We start from the raw sequence: 19,983 nt of genomic DNA on the forward strand, positions 1-19,983 counted from the left end.
GTCTTGAAAGGGGAAATATGAAAATCAGCCTGCAGAGAGGGCTGTTAGAGCTTGATGAAGAAAAGAGGACTTTCCTAACCCTCACTGGAGGATGTAGCTAAACATTAAGCCCAACAACCCAGCTTCTAACTTGCAGTTGGTGAAAGCATTGGAGAGAAGAGATGCAAGGCATCACTACTCCAACTTTCAAGGGAGCTTGCTACTCTCAAAAACAGGCCTTCGCAAATCCGGTATGCTGTCCCAGCAAGTAATTGCTGCTAACAACTAAAACAGGAGCTGGAGCAGGAGCTGGGAAGCATGCACCTCCTGGGGCTGCACATATGGAACAGATCTCATTCCAGAAATAAGCTACAAGCTCTGTGTGTATTTACAGTTCGGAATGCAGTTCCCCAGAGGCACAAGAGAGAACCAAATAAGACCATCGTCTGTTTCACCCACCCTTGTTCCCCTGGGACAGTACCACAGCTGCTCCCGCTTGTAGCACCCCAGGCCTCCTGCTTGAGAGCAGGAGGCATAGCAGCCCCCCAAACACACTCAGTGGGGCTCCTTATTCTGATTTATGCTCCATACTAACACGGTTTTGGAGGAAGATGAGCCACAGCGGGAACTAATGTAAGGAAGACAACTTGGTGAGCAGACATATCATGGTGTCTATACCAGCGCATCTCCTCCCAGAGCACAGAGAGATTTGGATGCCACGAGTCTTTCACCACCACTGGCTTTTGACCTTTATTATGCAACCAGCATCACCTACTGAGGGAGGGAGGTTACACATCTTGCTTTTTACCATCCGCTTTTACCCCCTTTCTTCTTCTTCTGCTGTTGTTTCTTCTTGGTGGCTGGGGCACCAGCAGGTTTCTGGTGCCTGGGAGGGATGACGTTGCTTGCAGCCGATACAGCTGCAGCACTGCCGGGCCGAGGGGAGGTAGGTGGGCTGCTGGCAGTCCTGCTGGCATCCCTACAGGGAGGACATGAGAAAAACACACCGCATGGGTTCACAAACACCTGCAAGATATGGCACTGTAGCAACAGCTGGGCAGGAAGCTGAGAGCAAAAGATATAGTAGTTTAGCTATCATATAAAACAGCATTACAACACCACCATGGATGTGAGAGCACTCAAGCAAGGAGATCTTGCTCATCTTAAATGAGCTTCAGCGTACACAGAAGGGTTGATGGATGATGGGAACTTGTCTCAAAGGACAGGCAATCACCTTCTAACTGATGCTCATCAGACAGCAGAAATCCCAACAACAAAAGCAAGGCTTTCAACTTCTGAACAGACAGTTGACACTCATGCAAATGCAAGAAAACCCTTTTAGGGCCCCCAGATACGCAGTTGCAGACCAACATCCTTTTTTCTCCTTAATGACAAAGGCACCTTTGTGCCAGCTCTCTATGCAAACACTGCTCAAACTAACAGTACCACAAAAGGCTTTTCACGCTTCCACTTTGAGAGACAGCTGTATAAAGAAGAGCTGTATCATCCACAACTATCAGTTCCCTATGTTACTATTATTTTAAACGTACTTCCTTCTCCCAGATGCTAGTAAGTCACCAGCTTGCTGTGAGGACTCATACATAAAGGAAAACCCTGATTCCAGCTCAAACCAAGATCAGGTTAGAGGGATGTATAGTATTTTCCCAAATAATGGCTAACGGTTCTCCAGTAACCAAAACACAAAAGCAAACAGGTTGAGAGGGGGCATGCAATAGGTTGAGAGGGGGCATCTAGTCTTCAAAGCTAAGAAAAGCACATTAAAAGACTTCCGGGATTTTATTTGCACCTTGGCACCTTCAAGCATGCCTACCATATCATTTTGGTTCCCAGTTAATTACAGGGAACTTCTGGAAGAGCACCTGGTAGAAGGTTCAAGTGACAAACTGCAGCTTCAGTTGTGCTACCCAGGGCTGGTGAGGCGACAGAGCCACAGGAAAGCACAAAGCCACACTTCCGAGCCACCCAGGAGTCATTCCCCACACCAAACCCAGCAACGGGTACTTACAGTTCAGAGGAACCAGCTGTGGTTGAACCCTGAGTTCCTTTGCCAACCTGATCCTTCTTCTTCCCCTTCTTCCGTCCACGATAGTAGGAACGTTCTCGCATTGGAAGCCACCGCTCAGGGTCAGGAGTTACCTTGGGGTCATAGTTCTTGGGCAGCTTTCCTGCAGAATAGCCAGTGCCAGGAAGAGAGATGGGGGTCAACACGCTAGAGAGGCGTCAACAAGGGACACACAGGGGTTGTCAGCAGAGAGGAAGTACACAGACCCCAGCAACCCACAACACATTACATTGCAAATGTCCTGTCAGGGAGCTGCCCTCACTTCTGTGGAGAGACGCCCCGCACAGGATGAGCGATCAGTCACGAACACCTCAGTTCACTAGTCCCAGCAAAGGGCTCCAGCTCCCAGGGAGCTCAAGGTTAGCTACCAGAAGAACCAATCTGGCCAGCTCCCTGGATCTGTGCCTTACCAACGTCTAGGAAGTACAACTTACCTTTCTTCTTCTTCTTCTTTTTCTTCACCTCCCCTTGTCTGAAAAGCAAGCAGGGAAACAGCCACTGTGACACAGCAGAGAAATCAACCAAAAGCTAGTTCTGGAAGAAGCTAAACCATCCCCATTTCTCCAAAAACTTGGTCTGCTGCTATCCGAAGCTCCTTGCAGTTACACAACAGGCTCCCCTTCCACCAGCACGTCTGCTACACCAATACCCCTACCACATCAGGTGTGGCTCTCGTGCCATCCCAAAGAATGACTGTGCCACAGCCAAAGCAGCACGCTACCCTTGCTCTTTCTGCTGGTTGTCTCCAGTGAGCTTCCCAGCTTTCTTCCGAACATAAGTCGCTCCATGGGAGTTCTCCAGGGCATCAACATCTACCTTCAGTGACATGGTGTCCGAGGAAGGCAAATGTTTGCTGAGACTGCAAAGGAAGAGTTCAGGGATGCAAACCAGAACAGGTAACATGCAACTGGCAAGCAGCAACCAAAGATAAACACCCATCTTTGTTCAGGTACCAAAAGAAAACGTCAGCTTGAACAAATTCAGCCTGATGGCAATATACCAGGCAGACCTACAGGGCCAGCCCCAGCTCCCTGCCCAACCTGGAGTGAGCTGCTTAATTGCCCTCTGCCTCATTTTTCCCTTCTTTGAGGTGGGGGACAGAAGCAGCAACTTACTCTGAAAGCTGTTCTAGATGGCAAAAGCTGTATGGGAACCTGACATTTTGGGTCAGGGAGAGTTTAGCCATATTCTGTTGGGCACAGTTCTGCATTACTACCACAGGTCCAAGACGGCAGCAGAAAAGATGGAGAAGCTCCTATTTTTGGTTCCTCATAGTCTTAAATTACCACATCTCAGAGAGGAGGCCAAAGACAAAACGGTCGTGGAATTTCACAGTAATCACACCAGTTAGAAAATAAAGCAGCTCCAGAAATCTTGGCCTGGATACCCAACTGGAGATGTTCCTTGCCTTTCTTCAGGTGAGAACGAGTCCAAGTTCCCCACACAACTGAAATCCAAGGAAGCAATGCCCAAATGCCTTGGCACCAAAAGGATACACTTTAGCTTTTTCAGGGTCCACAAGGGAGTAGGCAGAGATGAGCTGTGCCAGAGTGTGCACGTCTTTCGGGTTTTGCCTTTGGAGAAGAAAAAAAAACCAAGGATCAAGTCATACACTCATCCCAAAGCCTGGTATCACCACCTGTTGCATGCTACCAGAGCACGGCTACTATCTGTGGGGACAGGTATGCCAGTCTGTGGTCTCCTACAGAGACCATCACCAAACATCACTGATGCAGAGAGAGGAGCAGATGATATCACACTATCACAAAGCAGGCAGTGAAAGACAAAACCCCCTGAAGTTCCAGTTGCAAAGGCAAATTAACAGAACTCCCTCATATCCCACCAAGTGAATTAAAAAAAAATGAAAACTTAGACAGCCATGGTTTATGCAGCACTAGAAAAAAACCACGTGTCCCAGTCACCTAAGTAACCTTCACTGCACGTAAGAGTCCTCCTGGACAAGTCAATCAGGTTTTCAAGTGAACATCAGCTACAGACCAAATGAATGATCCCCTGCCTTCACAAACACGGCTTTGCATTGGAACCTCTGCACAAAAGCAACTCTATAGGAGGGCTGCTAGTGAACCAACATTGTCAAAAACAACCTGGCACCAGGCAGCTTGCAGAGGTCTGTGGGCAGACCTCCCTGTTCAGCAACCACACAACTCACTTCCAGAGCTCCTCCAAGTCGCTGATTGCTTCCTTCTTCCGGCCATGCTTTAATTTGAAGTTAGCAGCTTCCCTTATCAGTGACAAGTGAACAGGAGACTCTGGCTGAAAGACAGAGCAGCTGTAATTAGGTCTTTAATTTCACAACATGGAGCCCAGCTCTAGCTGGCTTTAATGCCCCAGAGACCTGGCCAGGGAGAACTGAGTTAGCACCATCATACAGAAAGCAGACCATCTTTGCACTCTAGAACGTGAGGCAAGACTGTGTGGGATGAGGCAGCTTGCTCACTGATACACAGTGCTTCCTAATCAGAGAGGAGGCCTGACTGCTACATTTGGGCACCCATAGCTCCCGCTTTCCTAATCTGACAGGAAAAGCAAGGATCTGCTTCTCCTTCTTTGCAACACATCTAAAATAATACAGCAGTGATAAAACAAATGCTTACAAAACAGGAGCTCGTAGCTCTCCAAAACCCCAGCTGCATGAACTGCTGAGGCTGTGCATCAGTGGGAAAAGCTGAGCTTGGACTACCTAGAAAAGACTACGTTAGCTCCTCAGGACTGACTTGCCTGGAATTGCTGATACCACTGGATAGCCTGTGTGAAGACCTCGATGGCACTGTCTATGTCTTCTTCATGACTATACATTGTCACCAACGCAGACACCTGCAAACGTTCAAGAGCAGCTTACAACAGATCCTCACACAAGCTTTCTGTACACAGAGAGTCAGCATTTAATTCACAAGATTTCCTCAAGACAGAGTCAATGTGAGCTTTTTGCTCTGTCCCTAAAAAGCAGCTACGGTGACAGGCAGGATACCCAGGCAAGAACTTCCTACCTAAGTCCCTCCCAAAGAAATGTCACCAACAATCCTTCTCTTACAGTACAAGCTTAGGACTGCATTCACAGAAAAATTTCTTGTCTTGGCACTTCCTTTGCTTGCCACTGGACACAGTTTCACTAGAAACCTTTTTTTTCTCCCCCAGTCTCTACCCCGATAGCCATGAAAAAAAATCAGTGCTGAAGAAATGAGGTACAGACACCCTAAACACAACTAGAGGTGACCCAGAGCAAGGAGTTTTACTTACCATACCAGGCTTGTGCTGCAGTTCCTCTATGCTCCTCAGAATCATACAGGCTTTGGTGACACTGCCTGTAAGAGAGGGAAGGACATGCCCTTAGTGCCACGCTGACACTTCATCCTGGCTACTGGACAGGGCAAGGGACTAGCCTGTGAACTTCCACTACTTCCTGCCAAAAGTAAACAATGGGGACAAAACAATCCCCTCCTTAAAACTATCTCCCTCACTTCCAGGAATGAAGGACACACCTTCACACAGGGGACCCCCCTTCCTGCCCTTGCCACATCCTACAGGGGATCAGGAGCAACCTTTTGCAAACAAGTTCTGAATTTACGCAGGAATATTACCATCAAGAAGCCCCAACTCTGCTCCCAAGACACCCCTTGCCCCAAAACAGCTTCAGCCCTATCATTCACAAAGATTGTGGGTAGCTCTGCGAGGGATCTGTGGAGCCTTAACATCCAGGCACTAAGCTATAAGGTCTATCCTGCCATAGCTCTCTCTATAGAATACCTGACTGAAAGCATCTCTGCTCTGCACCTACCACAAGAGTGACTGCAGCAGAAATTGCCCTAAAGCCCATTTCCCCCCAAGCCTTAAACCATTATTACGTATTGGCAGTTTCCCAAGAAGGGAAGACACTGGATACCTTGAGCAATTTTTAGCTGGGCCATCGTCAGTTTGATCTCAGCTGCGTTGGCAGGGTGCTGCTCTGCAAAGTCCTGGGAATCAGAGGATAGAACAACTCAGCACGTGCATGGGCACCAGGCTGCTGCTCTGGTGGAACTGGACCTCATGCTCAGTCCCAGGAAGCTGTCAAGAGCCAAGGAAAGCTTTCCAGTACATGCAGGCTTCAGCATGCAGCAGACAAGGACCCCAAACTGTGCCAGCGACCCAGTGTCCTCTCAGATTTCAATCCTACACTGCTCATTCCTTCCAAAAGGAGGCTGTTGTAAACTGCTTGTGAGTAGAGCCACAGAGCCCACTGCTTACCCTAGAAGAAGTTTTCTAACAAATATCAGAGGTGCAAAGGAACTATCTCCCTTTAAAAGCAGCATGGCTCATTTGGGTATAAATGCTTTCCAGAGGCATTAAACTAAACCATAATAATCACAGTCAGATATCCCTGGGTATTTAAATGAGACAAAACAAAGGGTAAGAGCGTGCAAGAGAACACACAGAACAAGTTTAAAGGGAGCAAGACCAAAGGAGTACTTCTCTTAACTTACCTGCAGAAGCCCTATGGCCTTGGCATGCTGCTTCTCACGACACAGCTGGGCAGCCTGGATGAGCACAGGGAGCAGATGCTCAGGGCTCTGTGACTGCAGGCTTGCTGACAGCTTGCGGCACTGATCCGCCTGAGAAGTGGGAAGAGAATATACTTTGCTCAACCTCTGCAAGCACCTAATTTAGGACTAACCTACCAGTTATACCTTCGATCAGCTGCTAGCAATGGCTTCCCTGAAACAGGTACAGAGAGCCAAGAACAAAACCTCTTAGTAGCAGTTCAGATGCATCTAAGAACCCCACAAACCCATTCCATCTCATCCTAGTCATCTCCGCGTTGTACTCCCTACAGCAACGCTCAAGTCACCACACAACAGGCTCTTCTATTTTTTAGGGATTTTTCCCCACCTACGTGCCTAAGCCAAGTGGTTGTATCTCCTACTGGCTGCACATCATTTTTGCCTAGTCAAACTCCTCTGGAGGGTGCTAAGTCTGTAGTCAACTACTTCAGATCAGTTTCTCCTACCTGGTTAGTGTACATTGCCAGCAAAGCTTTGTTGAATTCAATCGCCTGGAGCTGTTTCTTGGAGAGTTTATGCTCAACACCTTCCGCATTGGTCAGCTTGACCTTTTTCTTTGAGTCAAAAACGTTTTGGTCCTGGGGGGAAAAAAAATAAAAAAAATCACACAGCATGATTTCAATATATTACTTCAACAAGAGAAGTTCTCTGGGTCTGTGATTTAACTACTGTTTAGGAAAAAGTCTTCCCCGATTATCCCCCTCTTTTCACAGAAACAGAGGACTTGAGTAGCCACGAGGAAGGGCCACGCTGAAAGGAGCAAGGTAATTCTTTACCTTGTTAATTGTGATGATGTTATTTGCAATGACAGCAAGTAGTCCTACATCTGTTGGCCTGCAGATAAAAAAAAGGAGAAAACACACTGCTATTAACCAGTGGTCTCTCTACAGATGGAAGAATGAATACCAGTTTTAGAAAAGCTCCTACTTCAACTTGATTATTTGATTGTAGAGCTGTAGGGCATCCTCTGTACGACCCTGCAGTTGCATGATATACGCCATCTGACCGTGAATAATGGCCAGTTCAGCCTCGATGTCCTCCTCAGTCACGTCCTGAAGGAAAATCAAGGGAAAAAAAAGCTGCAATCTGAAGTCTCTTTCCCTTGTTTCAGCATTCTGCAGGCAAATGTTTATGAGCTGTCTTGAGTAGCATTAGCAACAAAGAACCCCAGCCACTACACGTGAAGCCACAGCACAAATACAAGCACATCTGGGTTGAACCACGAGAAAAGAAAGCTCCACCTGCTACTCTAAGTCTGAAGATACCCTTAGTTTACGCACTGAATTTACCCCTCTGCTTGAGCCAACCAGTGGCTGCAAGCCACCTATGTTTCCCATCACCCAGTCAGCGTGTTCACCCATAGCACGCATAGGTCACGGGGAGGTTCCAAACAACCTGTAACCATCCCGCCTCGACCAGCACGTGCAACCGTGCAAGAAGCACAGCAGCAACTTGTGGTGTTACACTTCTGCAACAACCACGATTGCTGCTGCTCCAGCCTCACCAGCTGGTACCAGCAGCAGTGGCGTGTCTTGCTGGGTAATACCACGTTAGCAGCAATGGCTGTCATCTGGCTATTTTATTTTATTTTTTTACATTTTATGACCACACCCTCATTCATGCTGGTGAAAAGTAAACACTTTCCAGAACAACATCAACAACTTACAGTGTCTTCTGAGAGTGACTGGCGACACAGCTCTAGAAGCAAAAACAAATGGAAGAACAGAATTTAGAACGCTTAGGGGAAAAAAACAGCCTAGAAGCACGTGGGAGCACATACTGTTTTCACGTATCCCTTGCAGATACTGATCCTGAAACTTCTGCATCACTAGAAAAGCTTTCAGTACAAGTATCAGTCACTTCTTAACTTTCTCATGTATCTCACCAAAACACAGAATCATACAGCTTGGGTTGGAAGGGACCTTAAAGACTATCCAGTTCCAACACCCCACCCCCCGCCGTGGGCAGGGATGCCACCCACTAGATCAAGTTGCCCAGGGCCTCGTCCAACCTGGCCTTGAACACCTCCAGGGATGGGGCATCCACAACCTCTCTGGGCAACCTGTGCCAGTGCCTCACCACCCTCTGAGTGAAGAATTTCCTCCGAACATCTAATCTAAATCTCCCCTCTTTTAAGTACTGAGAAGCTGCAATGAGGTCTCCCCAGAGCCTTCTCTCTTTCAGGCTGAACATCCCCAGCTCTCTCAGCCCCTCTTCAAAGGGGAGGTGCTCCAGCCCTCTAATCAACTTTGTGGCCCTCCTTTGGACCTTCTCTAACAGCCCCACATCCTTCTTGTGCTGGGGGCACCAAACCTGGACTCTGTACTCCAAGTGGGGCCTCACAAGGTCAGAGAAAAGGTGGACAATCGCCTCCCTCCACCTGCTGGCCACTCCCCTGCTGATGCAGCCCAGGATGCAGTTGGCCTTCTAGCCTACAAGCGCGCACTGCTGGCTCGTGTTGAGCTTTTCATCCACCAGAACCCCCAAGTCCTTCTCTGCAGGGCTGGTCTCAACGAGTTGTTCTCCCAGTCTGTGCTCATGTCTGGGATTGCCCCAGCCCATGTGCAGCACCCTGCACTTGGACTTGTTGAACCTCTTGTGGTTCCATGGGCCCACTTCTCCAGCCTGTCCAGGTCCCTCTGGATGGCATCCCTTCCTTCTGGTGTATCAGCTGCACCGCCCAGCTTGGAGTCATCTGCAAACTTGCTGAGGGTGCACTCGATCTCACTGTCTATGTCATTGATGAAGATATTAAACAGTACCGGTCCCAGGGCAGACCCCTGAGGGACAGCACTCGTCACCAGCCTCCACCTGGACAAGAGCCACTGACCACCACTCTCTGGGTTAGGCCTTCAAGCCAGCTCCTTATCCACCGAACGGTCCAGCCTTCAAACCAACCACTTGTTTTCCTCTCCAAAGGACTACCATAAACAGCACATTGATTCACTAACCCCCCAAAATTACACATGCTCAAAACAGTTGTAAGGGGGAGCTGCTATTCTATCATCAAAATCAGGATAGAACTGACATTCATGTGCAAGAACAAACAGATTGGAAAGAAAAATATTTTTTTCCTCAGCATTATATACATATATATATACACACACACATATGCATACAGACTAATAAAACCAGGAGTTAGAATAGATTAAACATTTTCAAGAAGAAATCACATTCACGTGTGCTTCCCACTTCAAAAAAAAACTGCTGAAGGGATTCCACCCCAATCAGGGGGCTGGAAAAGAGCCAGGAGATGCTACATGCAGTGCGGCTCTGGAAGAGAGCTGCAGAAGAACGCTTCTACAAAAACACCACTTCTGCCCAGAATCACCTGGACACCTACAAAAAATTCTGCTCTTGATCAGTTTTTAAATTGACAGTCCAAACCTCTTTCTCTCTGTTTAAGGGTGTCGAGAGAGCAAGTAACTACTTCTATCACACACAGCTTCTCACACCTCACCGTGATTTTACCTTCTGCTTTCCGTAGTTTCTTCATGGCTTCGTTCAGCTTTCCTTGCCCGATCAACGCGCATGCGCTGTTATAACACAGCTCGTAAGTAGTTTCTCGAAGGCCCAGATCCTCCTAGCATGAAAAACAGACATATCACAGCATAAACAGTAACTATCTATACAGATTCGACAGGCTGCAGACACAAGCTATAGTCTTCACATACATTCCTTGCAAAATAAGTTTTCTACAGAAACCTATACTTTAGAGGCAATTTTCAAAGGGTATACAACCGGCAGATTTTAAGTCACAGTGCAAAGGATCTTCCTTCATACTGCACAGTGAAGTCAGACACAATCAACGAGGCAGCAACTGAACTCCAGCCTGAACCTGGGGACTGCTTATGCTGCTGGAAGAGGATGAGTAAGAACCACTACCCTAGAGAACTAGGAAGAGGATCCGAAACACTGAACAGAAAATTGAGCGTGCCATGCACATCTCCAAAACAAAGACTTCTGAAAAACAAGAACATCACTATCTGCATTACTCATTAACAAAAATATTCCCAGTCATGACAGGGTGGTCTAGGCGGTTAGCTTTACCCTGGACAAGAGCATAATGAGACAGAGGAAAATGTTACTTGTCACAGGTGTTCTGCTTAATGCAGGCTCAGGGAAATGCACCCACTCTACCGTGTCATCTACTAACAAGGTTCTTAGAAATCAAAGATGAAGTATAACTTGTTAGCCCGATGAACAATAACTGCATTTATTCCTCTAGAGGAGAAAACACTAGATGATCTTGAATATACACAGAAGTCATTAAGAGTCAGAAATGCATTTCCATCCTTTAGAGATCTAAGACTCCAGATCCTTTGTTCCCTGGCTGCCACTCTTACACGCATACAAGCACACACTTACTGGCATCACTCTCTCCCACGTGCTTTGTGCTGCCACAACCGCAGAGAGGTTGGTTTTTCTCTCTTCCTCATACTCATCCTGGGAGTTGCGTATGAGATCCCGGTATGCAACCAGACAGTCATCGTAACGCTCCAACCTGTACAGCTGAGAACAGGAGGGGGTTAGCCTTCAGAACAGCATTTCCCTGCCTTTTTTTATGCCAGTAACTGCAGCCTCCTTTCTCCCTCCTCATGGATCGACAGAAGCACAGCATCATATGCTTTAGGCTGAGCATTACTAACGTTTGCATCTACCCGTATGGGCAAATTCTATTTGCTAGGACTCAAGCAATAAGAGCAGATATATATAAAGGCTGCAGAGTTGTAACTCCTGAAGGAGCTTCTTTAGAAGCAGCATTTTATAAGCTTTTGTTCTCAGACAGCCTTTTTTCAAATTAATTAATCTCTCTACAAGAAAAGAGAAATGACCAGCCTTTCATGCAACTGAGAGAAGACAGCCAAAAACTGTCTTCACAAAACTGTTCTGATCAACCTGGGAGAAACAGCTCTTCTGCTTCGCCTCTAATGCCTGAGACATCAGGTCCCACAAACCATTCCTGGACAACTATCTGATGGCAAAGATTAAGAGGGCTTAATCACAAAAAAAAAAATTGATCAGTCAACCTCCACCCTTCATTCTCTCAGCTTTTAAAACCAGATCAGGCCAGACCCAGGAAGGGAGAGGGAGTCACGAATGTAGTGCTTTGGCTCAGTGGCAGTCAGAAAATTAGTCTGTCTTCTACAGACAGCTGAGGCTTCGCGCAAACTGGAGCAGCTGGAAACTGTACCCCTCCATGCCTTTAAGACAAAGAAGGTAGTTCTGTCTCCATAGTTGCCCCACATTAGAGTAGAGAGCCAAGGCATCCATACGAAACTGCCACCAGGAAGAAAAGCTTGTAATTACCACTTGTCCATAGAGCTCCTTCAGTTTGTCCGTCTGCTGACTGGCGCTCTGAATGGTCTTGAGAGCATTTTCGATACGATTCAACCTGTATTCACAGTAGGCCTTCTCGAAGGCAATAACATCACTGCAATGACAAGACAAAGGCTGATAGCAGACACGGAGTCTTCATTCAACAGCATTCACCCACCTGAACACACCTGCAGCCCTAATTGGGCACTGCTCCCAAAAGCCAAGCACCAGAGGTGAGCGCATGATCCCAGATTACTGAATAATTCATCTGTCAAGTGCTGTAACTATCTTTAACCTACATTGTATCCACCAGAGAAGAAATACTAAAACTTCATCTTAAAGATGAGCCTTCTTTTTTTCTGGTGTCTCCTGACGCGCCATTTCAAATCAGATGTTTACACAGTCAGCAGTTCCCCAGACCTCCTACTGGTGATGTGAAACAAGTTTAAAGGCAAAACAACAGCAAGCTTCATTACGCGACTCCTTCCCTAGGAGAAGGCATATCACTACAGCAGAAGATTGTCACTGCAAACTGTCAGAGACACATAATCAACTCCCACAGAGAGAGAAAGGAAGTGGTATAAAGCACAGCTCCTCCTAGCTGTTAGATATTAAGCTAACAGTAACCTATTTTGAAATATCAGTACAGTGCAATTGCAGCAAAAGTGTTTGCTGATGTCAGCATAAAATCGGCTTCAAAGCCAAGCTCACAGCAGCAGGGAAACATTATGAAGCAAGCAGAGCCTTGAGTGCTCTGCTCCAGCTATCCCCTGAGCTACCACTTAAGCCAAAAGAAAATTAATCAGCAATTCCCTCAGTTCATCACTAGTGCCACAAATGCAGTGACTGACATTCGTGACCAGCCATTTCTCTCCCTATTTAAAATGATCTCAGCCCAGCTGAGTATTAGGGGAGTCTGAAAAAAAAAAAAAACCACGAACAAAAACACAAATGGCATTAAGAATTAAAACAAATGAGTGGGACAATGAGTGAAAAAATGAGTAAAGGACAAGACAACTTCAGGACAGAACAAGAACCACCACCTTCCCCGCTATGCAGGACATAGAGACACACAGTACTGCCAAGCTAAAGAGAAAACTTGAAGCCAGTTATATTCAGAGAAATTTCTCCTGTCCCCATCACATACTAAAAAACAAGCTACAGACTTAAATTAAACCCCTTTCATCCCAGGAAAGGAGGAGTTTGTGAATAAGGTAATAATGTTTATTATCTTATATAAACATGGAAGAGCTTCATTGCTCTGATACTAAAAGGCACTTCTCTGGGAAGTTCCTTAACAATAGCATCTGAAATACAAAAATGTTGCTGCCAGGCAGTTCTTGGGTAGCAATTTTTATCTTAGTCATTGCACTAAGAGCATCTTTCTTAAGAAGAGAATTAAATCTACTTAGTGACTTAAAAGGGAATACAGAAGTTTGACTTGTTCTAAATCTCAAGTTGTCTTCAAGGTCCTGATTTTTGAGAACACGCACAAAGCATTTGCACCACCACAAAAGCTGAATACTATCAGGCTGGCAAAGAAAAGGACCCTGCGGAGCAGTATGATGAGAAAGCCATGCAAAGCTAACAGCTTGCTCCCACTGGCAAGGGCTTCTCCTGCCTCTCTTCACTCCCATGAAATAAGTCTTCTTCCCTTGTCCCAGCTATGGAGCTCACCCATGTCAACAAGGATAATTTGTCTTTTTTCTAGTTTTCAGCTACCTCCATGACCAATCTCTTCAACAGAAAAAGCAAGCCATTAGCCTGTCTCAAACCGATCAAGACCATCTCTCACACCCATAGCAAATCAGTGTCTCACTGAGAACCCCAGTTCCAACGGCTCTGAGCACCTCCTGCTCTTGATTTTGCTGTCAATCAGTCCTTCCAGCTGAAGCAGCTTCTCAGGGACTTACAGTTTCATGTCTTGTAGGCCACAGCAAGACACAACTCACCTGGACAATACTTTACTGTGGGTGTTGATTACGCTAAGGGCTTCCTTGAAACTCCCGTTCTGGATAAGACACACCACTTTACAATGAAGTGCAGTCACATCGTCTTTGCTAATCTGCAGTACTGGAAAATAAAACAGTTTAAACACGATGATTTCACTCGTTATCAGACACATTAGTGCTTTATAAGAGACATACATTGTTAAAGTTGGAAAAAAAAATCTTTAAAGAAAACAGTCACATCATTTTAAAAGGGTCCTGGCAGGGCTTGCCTTGGTTCAGACCATGAACGAAATCCTGCTAATGTAAAAGAATCTGGTGTAAACACTGAACTTACTGGAAATGACCGCTCTGCTAATATACCCGGAACAGAGCTGCACCGAAGGAGCTGCGCGCACCTGAACAAACCTTTCATTGGCACTTCGCTTCCAGACAGAAGACACGGTGCCAAAACCTGTCTCGGCGCCACATAAAGCACACGCAGGAAGAAAAGCGCCTGACGTAGAAGAACAGCACGACTCTAGACAAGCACACGTTTTACATACTAACACTTCCTGCCAGAAAAAAAAAAAAAAAGACACAGAGAAAGACCGAGGAGAAATTCTGACGATTTTATTACGTGACCCCAAATCTCAGACCTACCAGGGCAGGACACGGGACCTTCAGCCCCCCCCACCCGGCTCCTCACCCCCTCCTAGCCCAACGAAACCCCCTGAGGAGCCCCACCGGGCACCGGCCGCGCGCCTGAGGGCGCCATGGCGGCGGCACTCACTTTTGTTAACGGACTTGAGGGCGCGGCCGAAGTCGCCGTTCTGCCCGCAGCGGTTCACCTCGCTCCACAGCGCTGCCGCCGCCGCCGCCGCCGCGGTGGCCGCCTTGGCCGCCGCCGCCATCTTGTCAGCGGGAGCCCTCCGCCCTGCCCTCGGAAGAGGAAGGGCCCTGAGGCCGCCCCGCCACGTCCCGGGGGCGGCACCGGGGCCCCGCCGCGCTCCGCCCCGCAGCCGCGGGCAGGGCCGGGCCTCGGCCGCCTCGCTGAGGGAGCGGGGGGGGGGTGGTCGGTCCCGGGTTAGGGGGGGTTACGGTTTACGGTTCCCCTCCCTTCCTCCGTCTGCCAACGGCTTCCAGGTGCCAGGAGCGCGGGGGCTGGCTCCAAATTTCGTAAAGAATGCGTTTGAACAAAAATATACATAAATACCAGCCCTGTCTTGGTATAATAGCCACACACGCCAACCAGACCCTTAGAAAATGGTATTGCCCATAATCTGAGGTAAATGAAGCAAGCGCACTGAAGGACTGACTTGAATGACCTTGTGACATCTCTCCCCAACAGGAACAACGATCATATTAAATGAACAAAATAATACTTTAAACAAAGTACTCTTTTATTAGAGTATTTTTGATTAAACGTACAGAACTGGGATTGCTATTTAAAATTTTTATTGTTCAAAATTCTCTTCTATAGGATGGCAATGTTGTCCCAATGCCTATTACACGGAAAGTTCATACCTCCCAAGTGTCTAGCTCAAACCAGAGCCACACTGCGTGTGCTTGGTGTGCAAGGGAAAGAATGTAACACTGTAATGCAATTAACATACAAAATACATAGCCAATGCATACACGCGCAGTTCAGTGTCCTGGTGTTTCAGAGTAGCATCAAATTGAGAAGTAGGCTAGCAGCACAGGAGTTGGGGAGCAAGGGATGGGGACCAACTACCACAGCTTCGGACCACAAAAAAAAAAAATGAGCTGGTAACAGATTCAGATTTGTACGAGTCTTCATTGTTCTTCCTTCACAAGGGCAAAGAGCGCAAATGTAACCATTGGTTTAGAAAATCTTCTGAAGAATCCATCATTTTGGGGCTAGGGGTGCAGACATCTCACTGAAAACCATCATGAAATGAGCAGCTCTACAGCTCTTAGGCATCTTTGAACGATCGCAGACAAGTTTGGTGAAGCACTTAGGGCTGAAATGCTACCTACTGGCTTCTGCACTATGGTCTTGACAACCATTTGTTCCTCTACCAGTGTGGATAATGTTGAGTTCTTATTTTATGCACAGGAGGACATTAATGAAGCAGCACTTGTAGGTAACTACACCCCCACTGCCCCATAAGTTCCATAAGCACATCACGTAAGTAGCTACTATTACTGTCTGACTTCAAATATTCAAGCTTTGTGTTTCATTTACATCTGTGCACAAACATTACAGCTAAGGCCTGATATTGTGCCTTTTCATACCACTCCACTGTTAAGTAAGATCTTAGCAATCACCACCTTTTAATTATGCACAGTACATTTTTTAAATTAAACACCTCTTTTAAAGAAGTGAGTAAAAATGTAGTCTAGAGGTTTATCACTGTATGTGGTACAGCCAAACCTGCTTAACTGGCCCTCATCAGCTATTTCACAATGGAATGTCTAATGACAGATTTCTTTAAATGAAAAATACAGACAATTGAGAGGTATGCAGAAATGACTGAAATATTTGAAGCTATATGTGTAAACTTACAGAACACAAGTCTACAGTTACAGACAAAACATTAAATCTTATTAACCCATAGTGCATAAGAACTTAAAAACAGTCAGTGAAATCAGTTCAGCCAGTGACTTCCAAAAAAGTCATGGCTCAACTGCATTGTGCAAAGGAAAAAAAAGGGGTGGAGGGAATCATTCTTAGGCAAGTTTAACATGGTTTTAATCTACATTTGAAAAGCTTTATTCTATTTATGTATAAAATAAATTAAAAAGGGGAATGAGGAAAAAGTTTCGTACATGCTTCAAATTAACTCAGACCAGTAGTTCCATAAGTGAACATTTTACCCTCTTTGTGGTAAAAAGTTGACATAAAAGCTCAAAACCATACAATACTTATAAATACAGTTCAAAAAAAGATTTTAAAAATGGAATTTAAACATCATTTTTCCCTTCCCCTACAACGCAATTTGGTTTTGTATGTCATAGCATCAACACATTTACAGAGAATTTGAATGTCACATCCACACAAAAATTGATAAGGAAGCAGGTAAAAGTGCTAACAGTGCTTAAATTCAGGATTTTTCCCAAATAACTCTACCTGCTTCTCAGCCTTTTCCTTAACTGAAGGCTATCAACATTCATCACCCAGTTTTAGGTATGGGCAGAAGAAAAATCTGCTACTGGTACTCCCCCACCCTTGCCTCTGGTGAAATATAACTACAGTCTTTATATCTGGTAATTGACAATGGTGGTGTAGAATTGCTTATGTCAGTTCAGCTTGTATATAATCGCCATTTTAAAAAAAAAGTTATTTTGAAGCACTGTATTAATGCTAAACAACAAAAAGACTTGAAATTTTCTTTGAAACCTTGTTTTTAACATTCTTGTTCCAGCTTTAAAGCTTTACATACACACTGAGCAGAACAAGAATGAAAATTTTAAACAAATACAGCACCTAAAAATATACCAAAGGTAAAAATGAAATCAACCATCTCTTCACTTCATAAAAACCTAGAAACCCATCAGGAAAACAGTAGTACACTCAGAATGAACAAGGAGGAAAAAAAGGAGTATCTAGAATACTCGAGAGGCTTGCTACACTACTTCTCTTATTGCCCATTCTCTCATTTGTATGCATGGCCACTGAACGACAAGATGTCTGTGATAGTTCTTTATCTTCCTTTCACCACTGTTGCCAGCTGAAGTCGTCATTGCTGCCAAAGACCAAGAAAAATCCTAGGATCGTAGCAAAGATGACTGTATTCCCCGTGAGAACAAGTGCACACGCGCCCCAGTAAATCTGCGAACAAGGGGAATTTAGTTAGATACATCCTGAGCTGAACAAGACAAAAAGTAATCTCTCGATGTCATGTTATAGACAAAGTTCAGCAACAGATACGCAATAAAAGACAGTATCTCATTATTTGTTATGCTGGGAAGGCTGGTTAGGCTTACCCAAAAAGGCTTTGCCTAAAAATAGTCAGCCAAGCAGTACTGAAGTTTTTCTAGTCTAAGATCTAAGTGCTGGCTAGCAGGCACGGATGTTTTACTTAACATCCAGCAATAGTACAGTAAGGTTACGCAACAGCATCAAACATACGTGCAGTCCAGCTACACTTGCCAGCCAAAGGAGTTTTTAAACAGACAGCCAAGGATGGAGGCCTTTAAAATGTCAGCAGATAACCAAGTTACAACAACAACAAAAAACAGAGGCGAATGTTTTCCAAGGAGACTAAGTGCATTAGTCAAAGGCTGAGAGGCATTCAAACTGACCATCTCAAATGTTCTTGCCTAAAGAGGTGTTATGAAAGTACACCCATTATTTTTTTTTTGATCTGGTATTCTTTGAAATTGAAATTCACGCAAACAAGGTCATCTTTTACAGGATGTTAGTGGGAAGTCCTACACCAGGAAGGTTATAATGATAACTCAGAAGATTAAAAAAAAAACAAGATCACATGTCCTTCACAGCGAGTGCAAAAATTCACTGTTTATTCATACTTCTTTAACCCAACTATTCTACAAATTACCTTCAAGGTATGATGTAAACTTGTACATTTGATTACTTGCCTGTTAAGTTTTCATGCTATATTCTATCTCATTTTTTCTGTACCACACATAGGATCCTAGGATGTTAGGGTTTATTCCATGACCATGTAAGGCAATTGGCAAACATGACTTTTTGCCATGCTTCCATTGTTTTGTTTTTTTTTCCCCCCCCGAAAGAATTCCTGTTCTGCTTCCACTGCAAGCATTTTAAGTATGTATTCATAAAAGTCACTTAATGCACGAGAGCTCTACCTTCAGTTTAAACAACAACAAGTTTTCTAGCAAAGAGTATTTTCAGAGATTGAAATAGTACTGACCAGTTCTGCTCTGGCAAACACTATAGGTAGCCCAAATGCTGAGACAACAATGCCTGTTGTAAGAAATATGGCTAGCTCCTTGCAGGCGTTACTTGTAGCATCTGTGTCATCTACTAATCTTCTTGCTATGCAGTACGGTATAGGAGAAAGGATGTAAAAAAACAGAACAAACAGTGGCCAGTACTGGCTGAAAAAGAAAGGAGAAGAAAAGTTAATTTACTTCCTGCTCTTCCTGAAAATCAATATAAGGTATTTTCTACATCCAATATACACATTTGGAAAAGACAAGCCCAGGCAAAGCAAGCCCTTTACTTTGGAACAAGATGACGTTAATCCAACCCACCATGTTTATGAGCTGCTTCAGCAGAGACCTCGTTAAGAGGATGTTCATAAAGCAAGGCTTCGCTAAGCAAGCCGAAACCCAGCAGAAGATGATCTTAACTCTTAAATTTAACCTGTCGGCTTTACTCAAGAATTGCAGAGCTATCTTTGCGTAGTCCTCACCTCGTTTTGTCTGCGAGCTTTCAGTGCACACAGCACAAGAGTATTGCTCTCAGCTGATATTCAGGAGCCATGGAGCACCAAAACCTTTGATACGTTTTTTGTTTAATGTCAGTGCAATCAACGTTACAAAAATTACACCGCCGTACTTGGCCATGCTTTCCTACGTTGCTCGTGGCTTAATTAGACAAGATTCCTCAGGCACGTTAAGGGAAAATTTGTTACGTTCTCTGAAGGATGACTTTGCCGAGAGCCTCCCGGGTGGGTATGACCCAGCCTGGGGAGGTATCGGCAGGGAAACCCCGAGGTTGAACCCAACCCAAGCGTTACGTTACTTGTACTGGGGGAGGGCGCATCCCAGCATCAGGAACATCAGTCCGACCGCTCCCCCAAAGGACAGGCTGATCAGCGCTGTAAGGAAGCAAACCGAAAACAGATAAACGGCTGGAGACACGACACAGAACGCCGCCCGTAGGCTTCCAACGGGCACAACCGCACCCCCGCAGCCCCTCAGGAGCTCCCCCCCCCCCCGCCCCTCACGCGGGGTTCCCGCGCCGCGGTTGCCGTGGCAACGCCCCCCCCGCGCACCTTTGATGCCGGCCATGGCCCGCGGAGCGCACCGGCGGAGCCCCAGCGGCCGCTTCCGGGAAAAGGCAGCGCGCATGCGCGGAGCGCGCCCCGCCCTTTCCCGGAAGTGAAGGCGCCGCGCGTTGCTAGGGCGAGGCTTCACGGGAAGCGCGCAGTGCGCGTGC

The 19,983-nt window shown here is 45.9% G+C and overlaps 2 protein-coding genes across 3 annotated transcripts; both read right to left on the minus strand.

Moving 5' to 3' along the window:
• Positions 1-702: 702 nt before the first annotated feature.
• SRP72 (signal recognition particle 72) lies at positions 703-14,865 on the minus strand. 2 transcript variants are annotated; one of them, XM_080591871.1, is made up of 19 exons: positions 14,662-14,865; positions 13,893-14,013; positions 11,932-12,055; positions 10,990-11,133; positions 10,093-10,204; positions 8,288-8,319; positions 7,549-7,673; positions 7,398-7,455; positions 7,068-7,199; positions 6,544-6,672; positions 5,964-6,036; positions 5,321-5,385; positions 4,798-4,897; positions 4,233-4,332; positions 3,559-3,636; positions 2,784-2,921; positions 2,497-2,534; positions 2,006-2,165; positions 703-958 (listed from the first exon to the last, which is right to left on the minus strand). In XM_080591871.1, exons 1-19 carry the CDS (start codon positions 14,780-14,782, stop codon positions 784-786), a joined length of 2,025 nt encoding a protein of 674 aa, XP_080447997.1. In that variant the 5' UTR covers positions 14,783-14,865; the 3' UTR covers positions 703-783. The 2 variants fall into 2 exon arrangements, with proteins under 2 accessions (XP_080447997.1, XP_080447996.1); XM_080591870.1 differs by having other exon boundaries at positions 4,233-4,336; positions 4,802-4,897; positions 14,662-14,860.
• Positions 14,866-15,249: 384 nt separating this feature from the next.
• On the minus strand, positions 15,250-19,972 carry LEPROTL1 (leptin receptor overlapping transcript like 1). Its single transcript, XM_080591899.1, has 4 exons — positions 19,820-19,972; positions 19,567-19,642; positions 18,731-18,917; positions 15,250-17,664 (listed from the first exon to the last, which is right to left on the minus strand). The coding sequence occupies exons 1-4, from the start codon at positions 19,893-19,895 to the stop codon at positions 17,548-17,550; spliced, it is 456 nt and encodes a 151-aa protein (XP_080448025.1). The 5' UTR covers positions 19,896-19,972; the 3' UTR covers positions 15,250-17,547.
• Between the last annotated feature and the right edge of the window lie 11 nt (positions 19,973-19,983).

This window comes from Anser brachyrhynchus (assembly GCF_964034855.1).
Source record: "Anser brachyrhynchus genome assembly, chromosome: 4".
Lineage (NCBI taxonomy): Eukaryota > Metazoa > Chordata > Aves > Anseriformes > Anatidae > Anser > Anser brachyrhynchus.

What these genes read in the sequence shown, in the direction of transcription:
- SRP72 (XM_080591871.1), bottom strand. Translation starts at nt 14,782, where the DNA reads ATGGCGGCGGCGGCCAAGGCGGCCACCGCGGCGGCGGCGGCGGCGGCA. An exon ending in CCTCAAGTCCGTTAACAAAA is followed by an intron (nt 14,014 to 14,661) that starts GTGAGTGCCGCC and finishes TTTATTTTCCAG; the next exon opens with TACTGCAGATTAGCAAAGAC. An exon ending in GACCCTGAAAAAGCTAAAGT is followed by an intron (nt 2,922 to 3,558) that starts GTATCCTTTTGG and finishes CTTCCTTTGCAG; the next exon opens with TCTCAGCAAACATTTGCCTT.
- LEPROTL1 (XM_080591899.1), bottom strand. Translation starts at nt 19,895, where the DNA reads ATGCGCGCTGCCTTTTCCCGGAAGCGGCCGCTGGGGCTCCGCCGGTGC. An exon ending in GGCCATGGCCGGCATCAAAG is followed by an intron (nt 19,643 to 19,819) that starts GTGCGCGGGGGG and finishes GCTTCCTTACAG; the next exon opens with CGCTGATCAGCCTGTCCTTT. An exon ending in TGTTTGCCAGAGCAGAACTG is followed by an intron (nt 17,665 to 18,730) that starts GTCAGTACTATT and finishes CCTTGTTCGCAG; the next exon opens with ATTTACTGGGGCGCGTGTGC.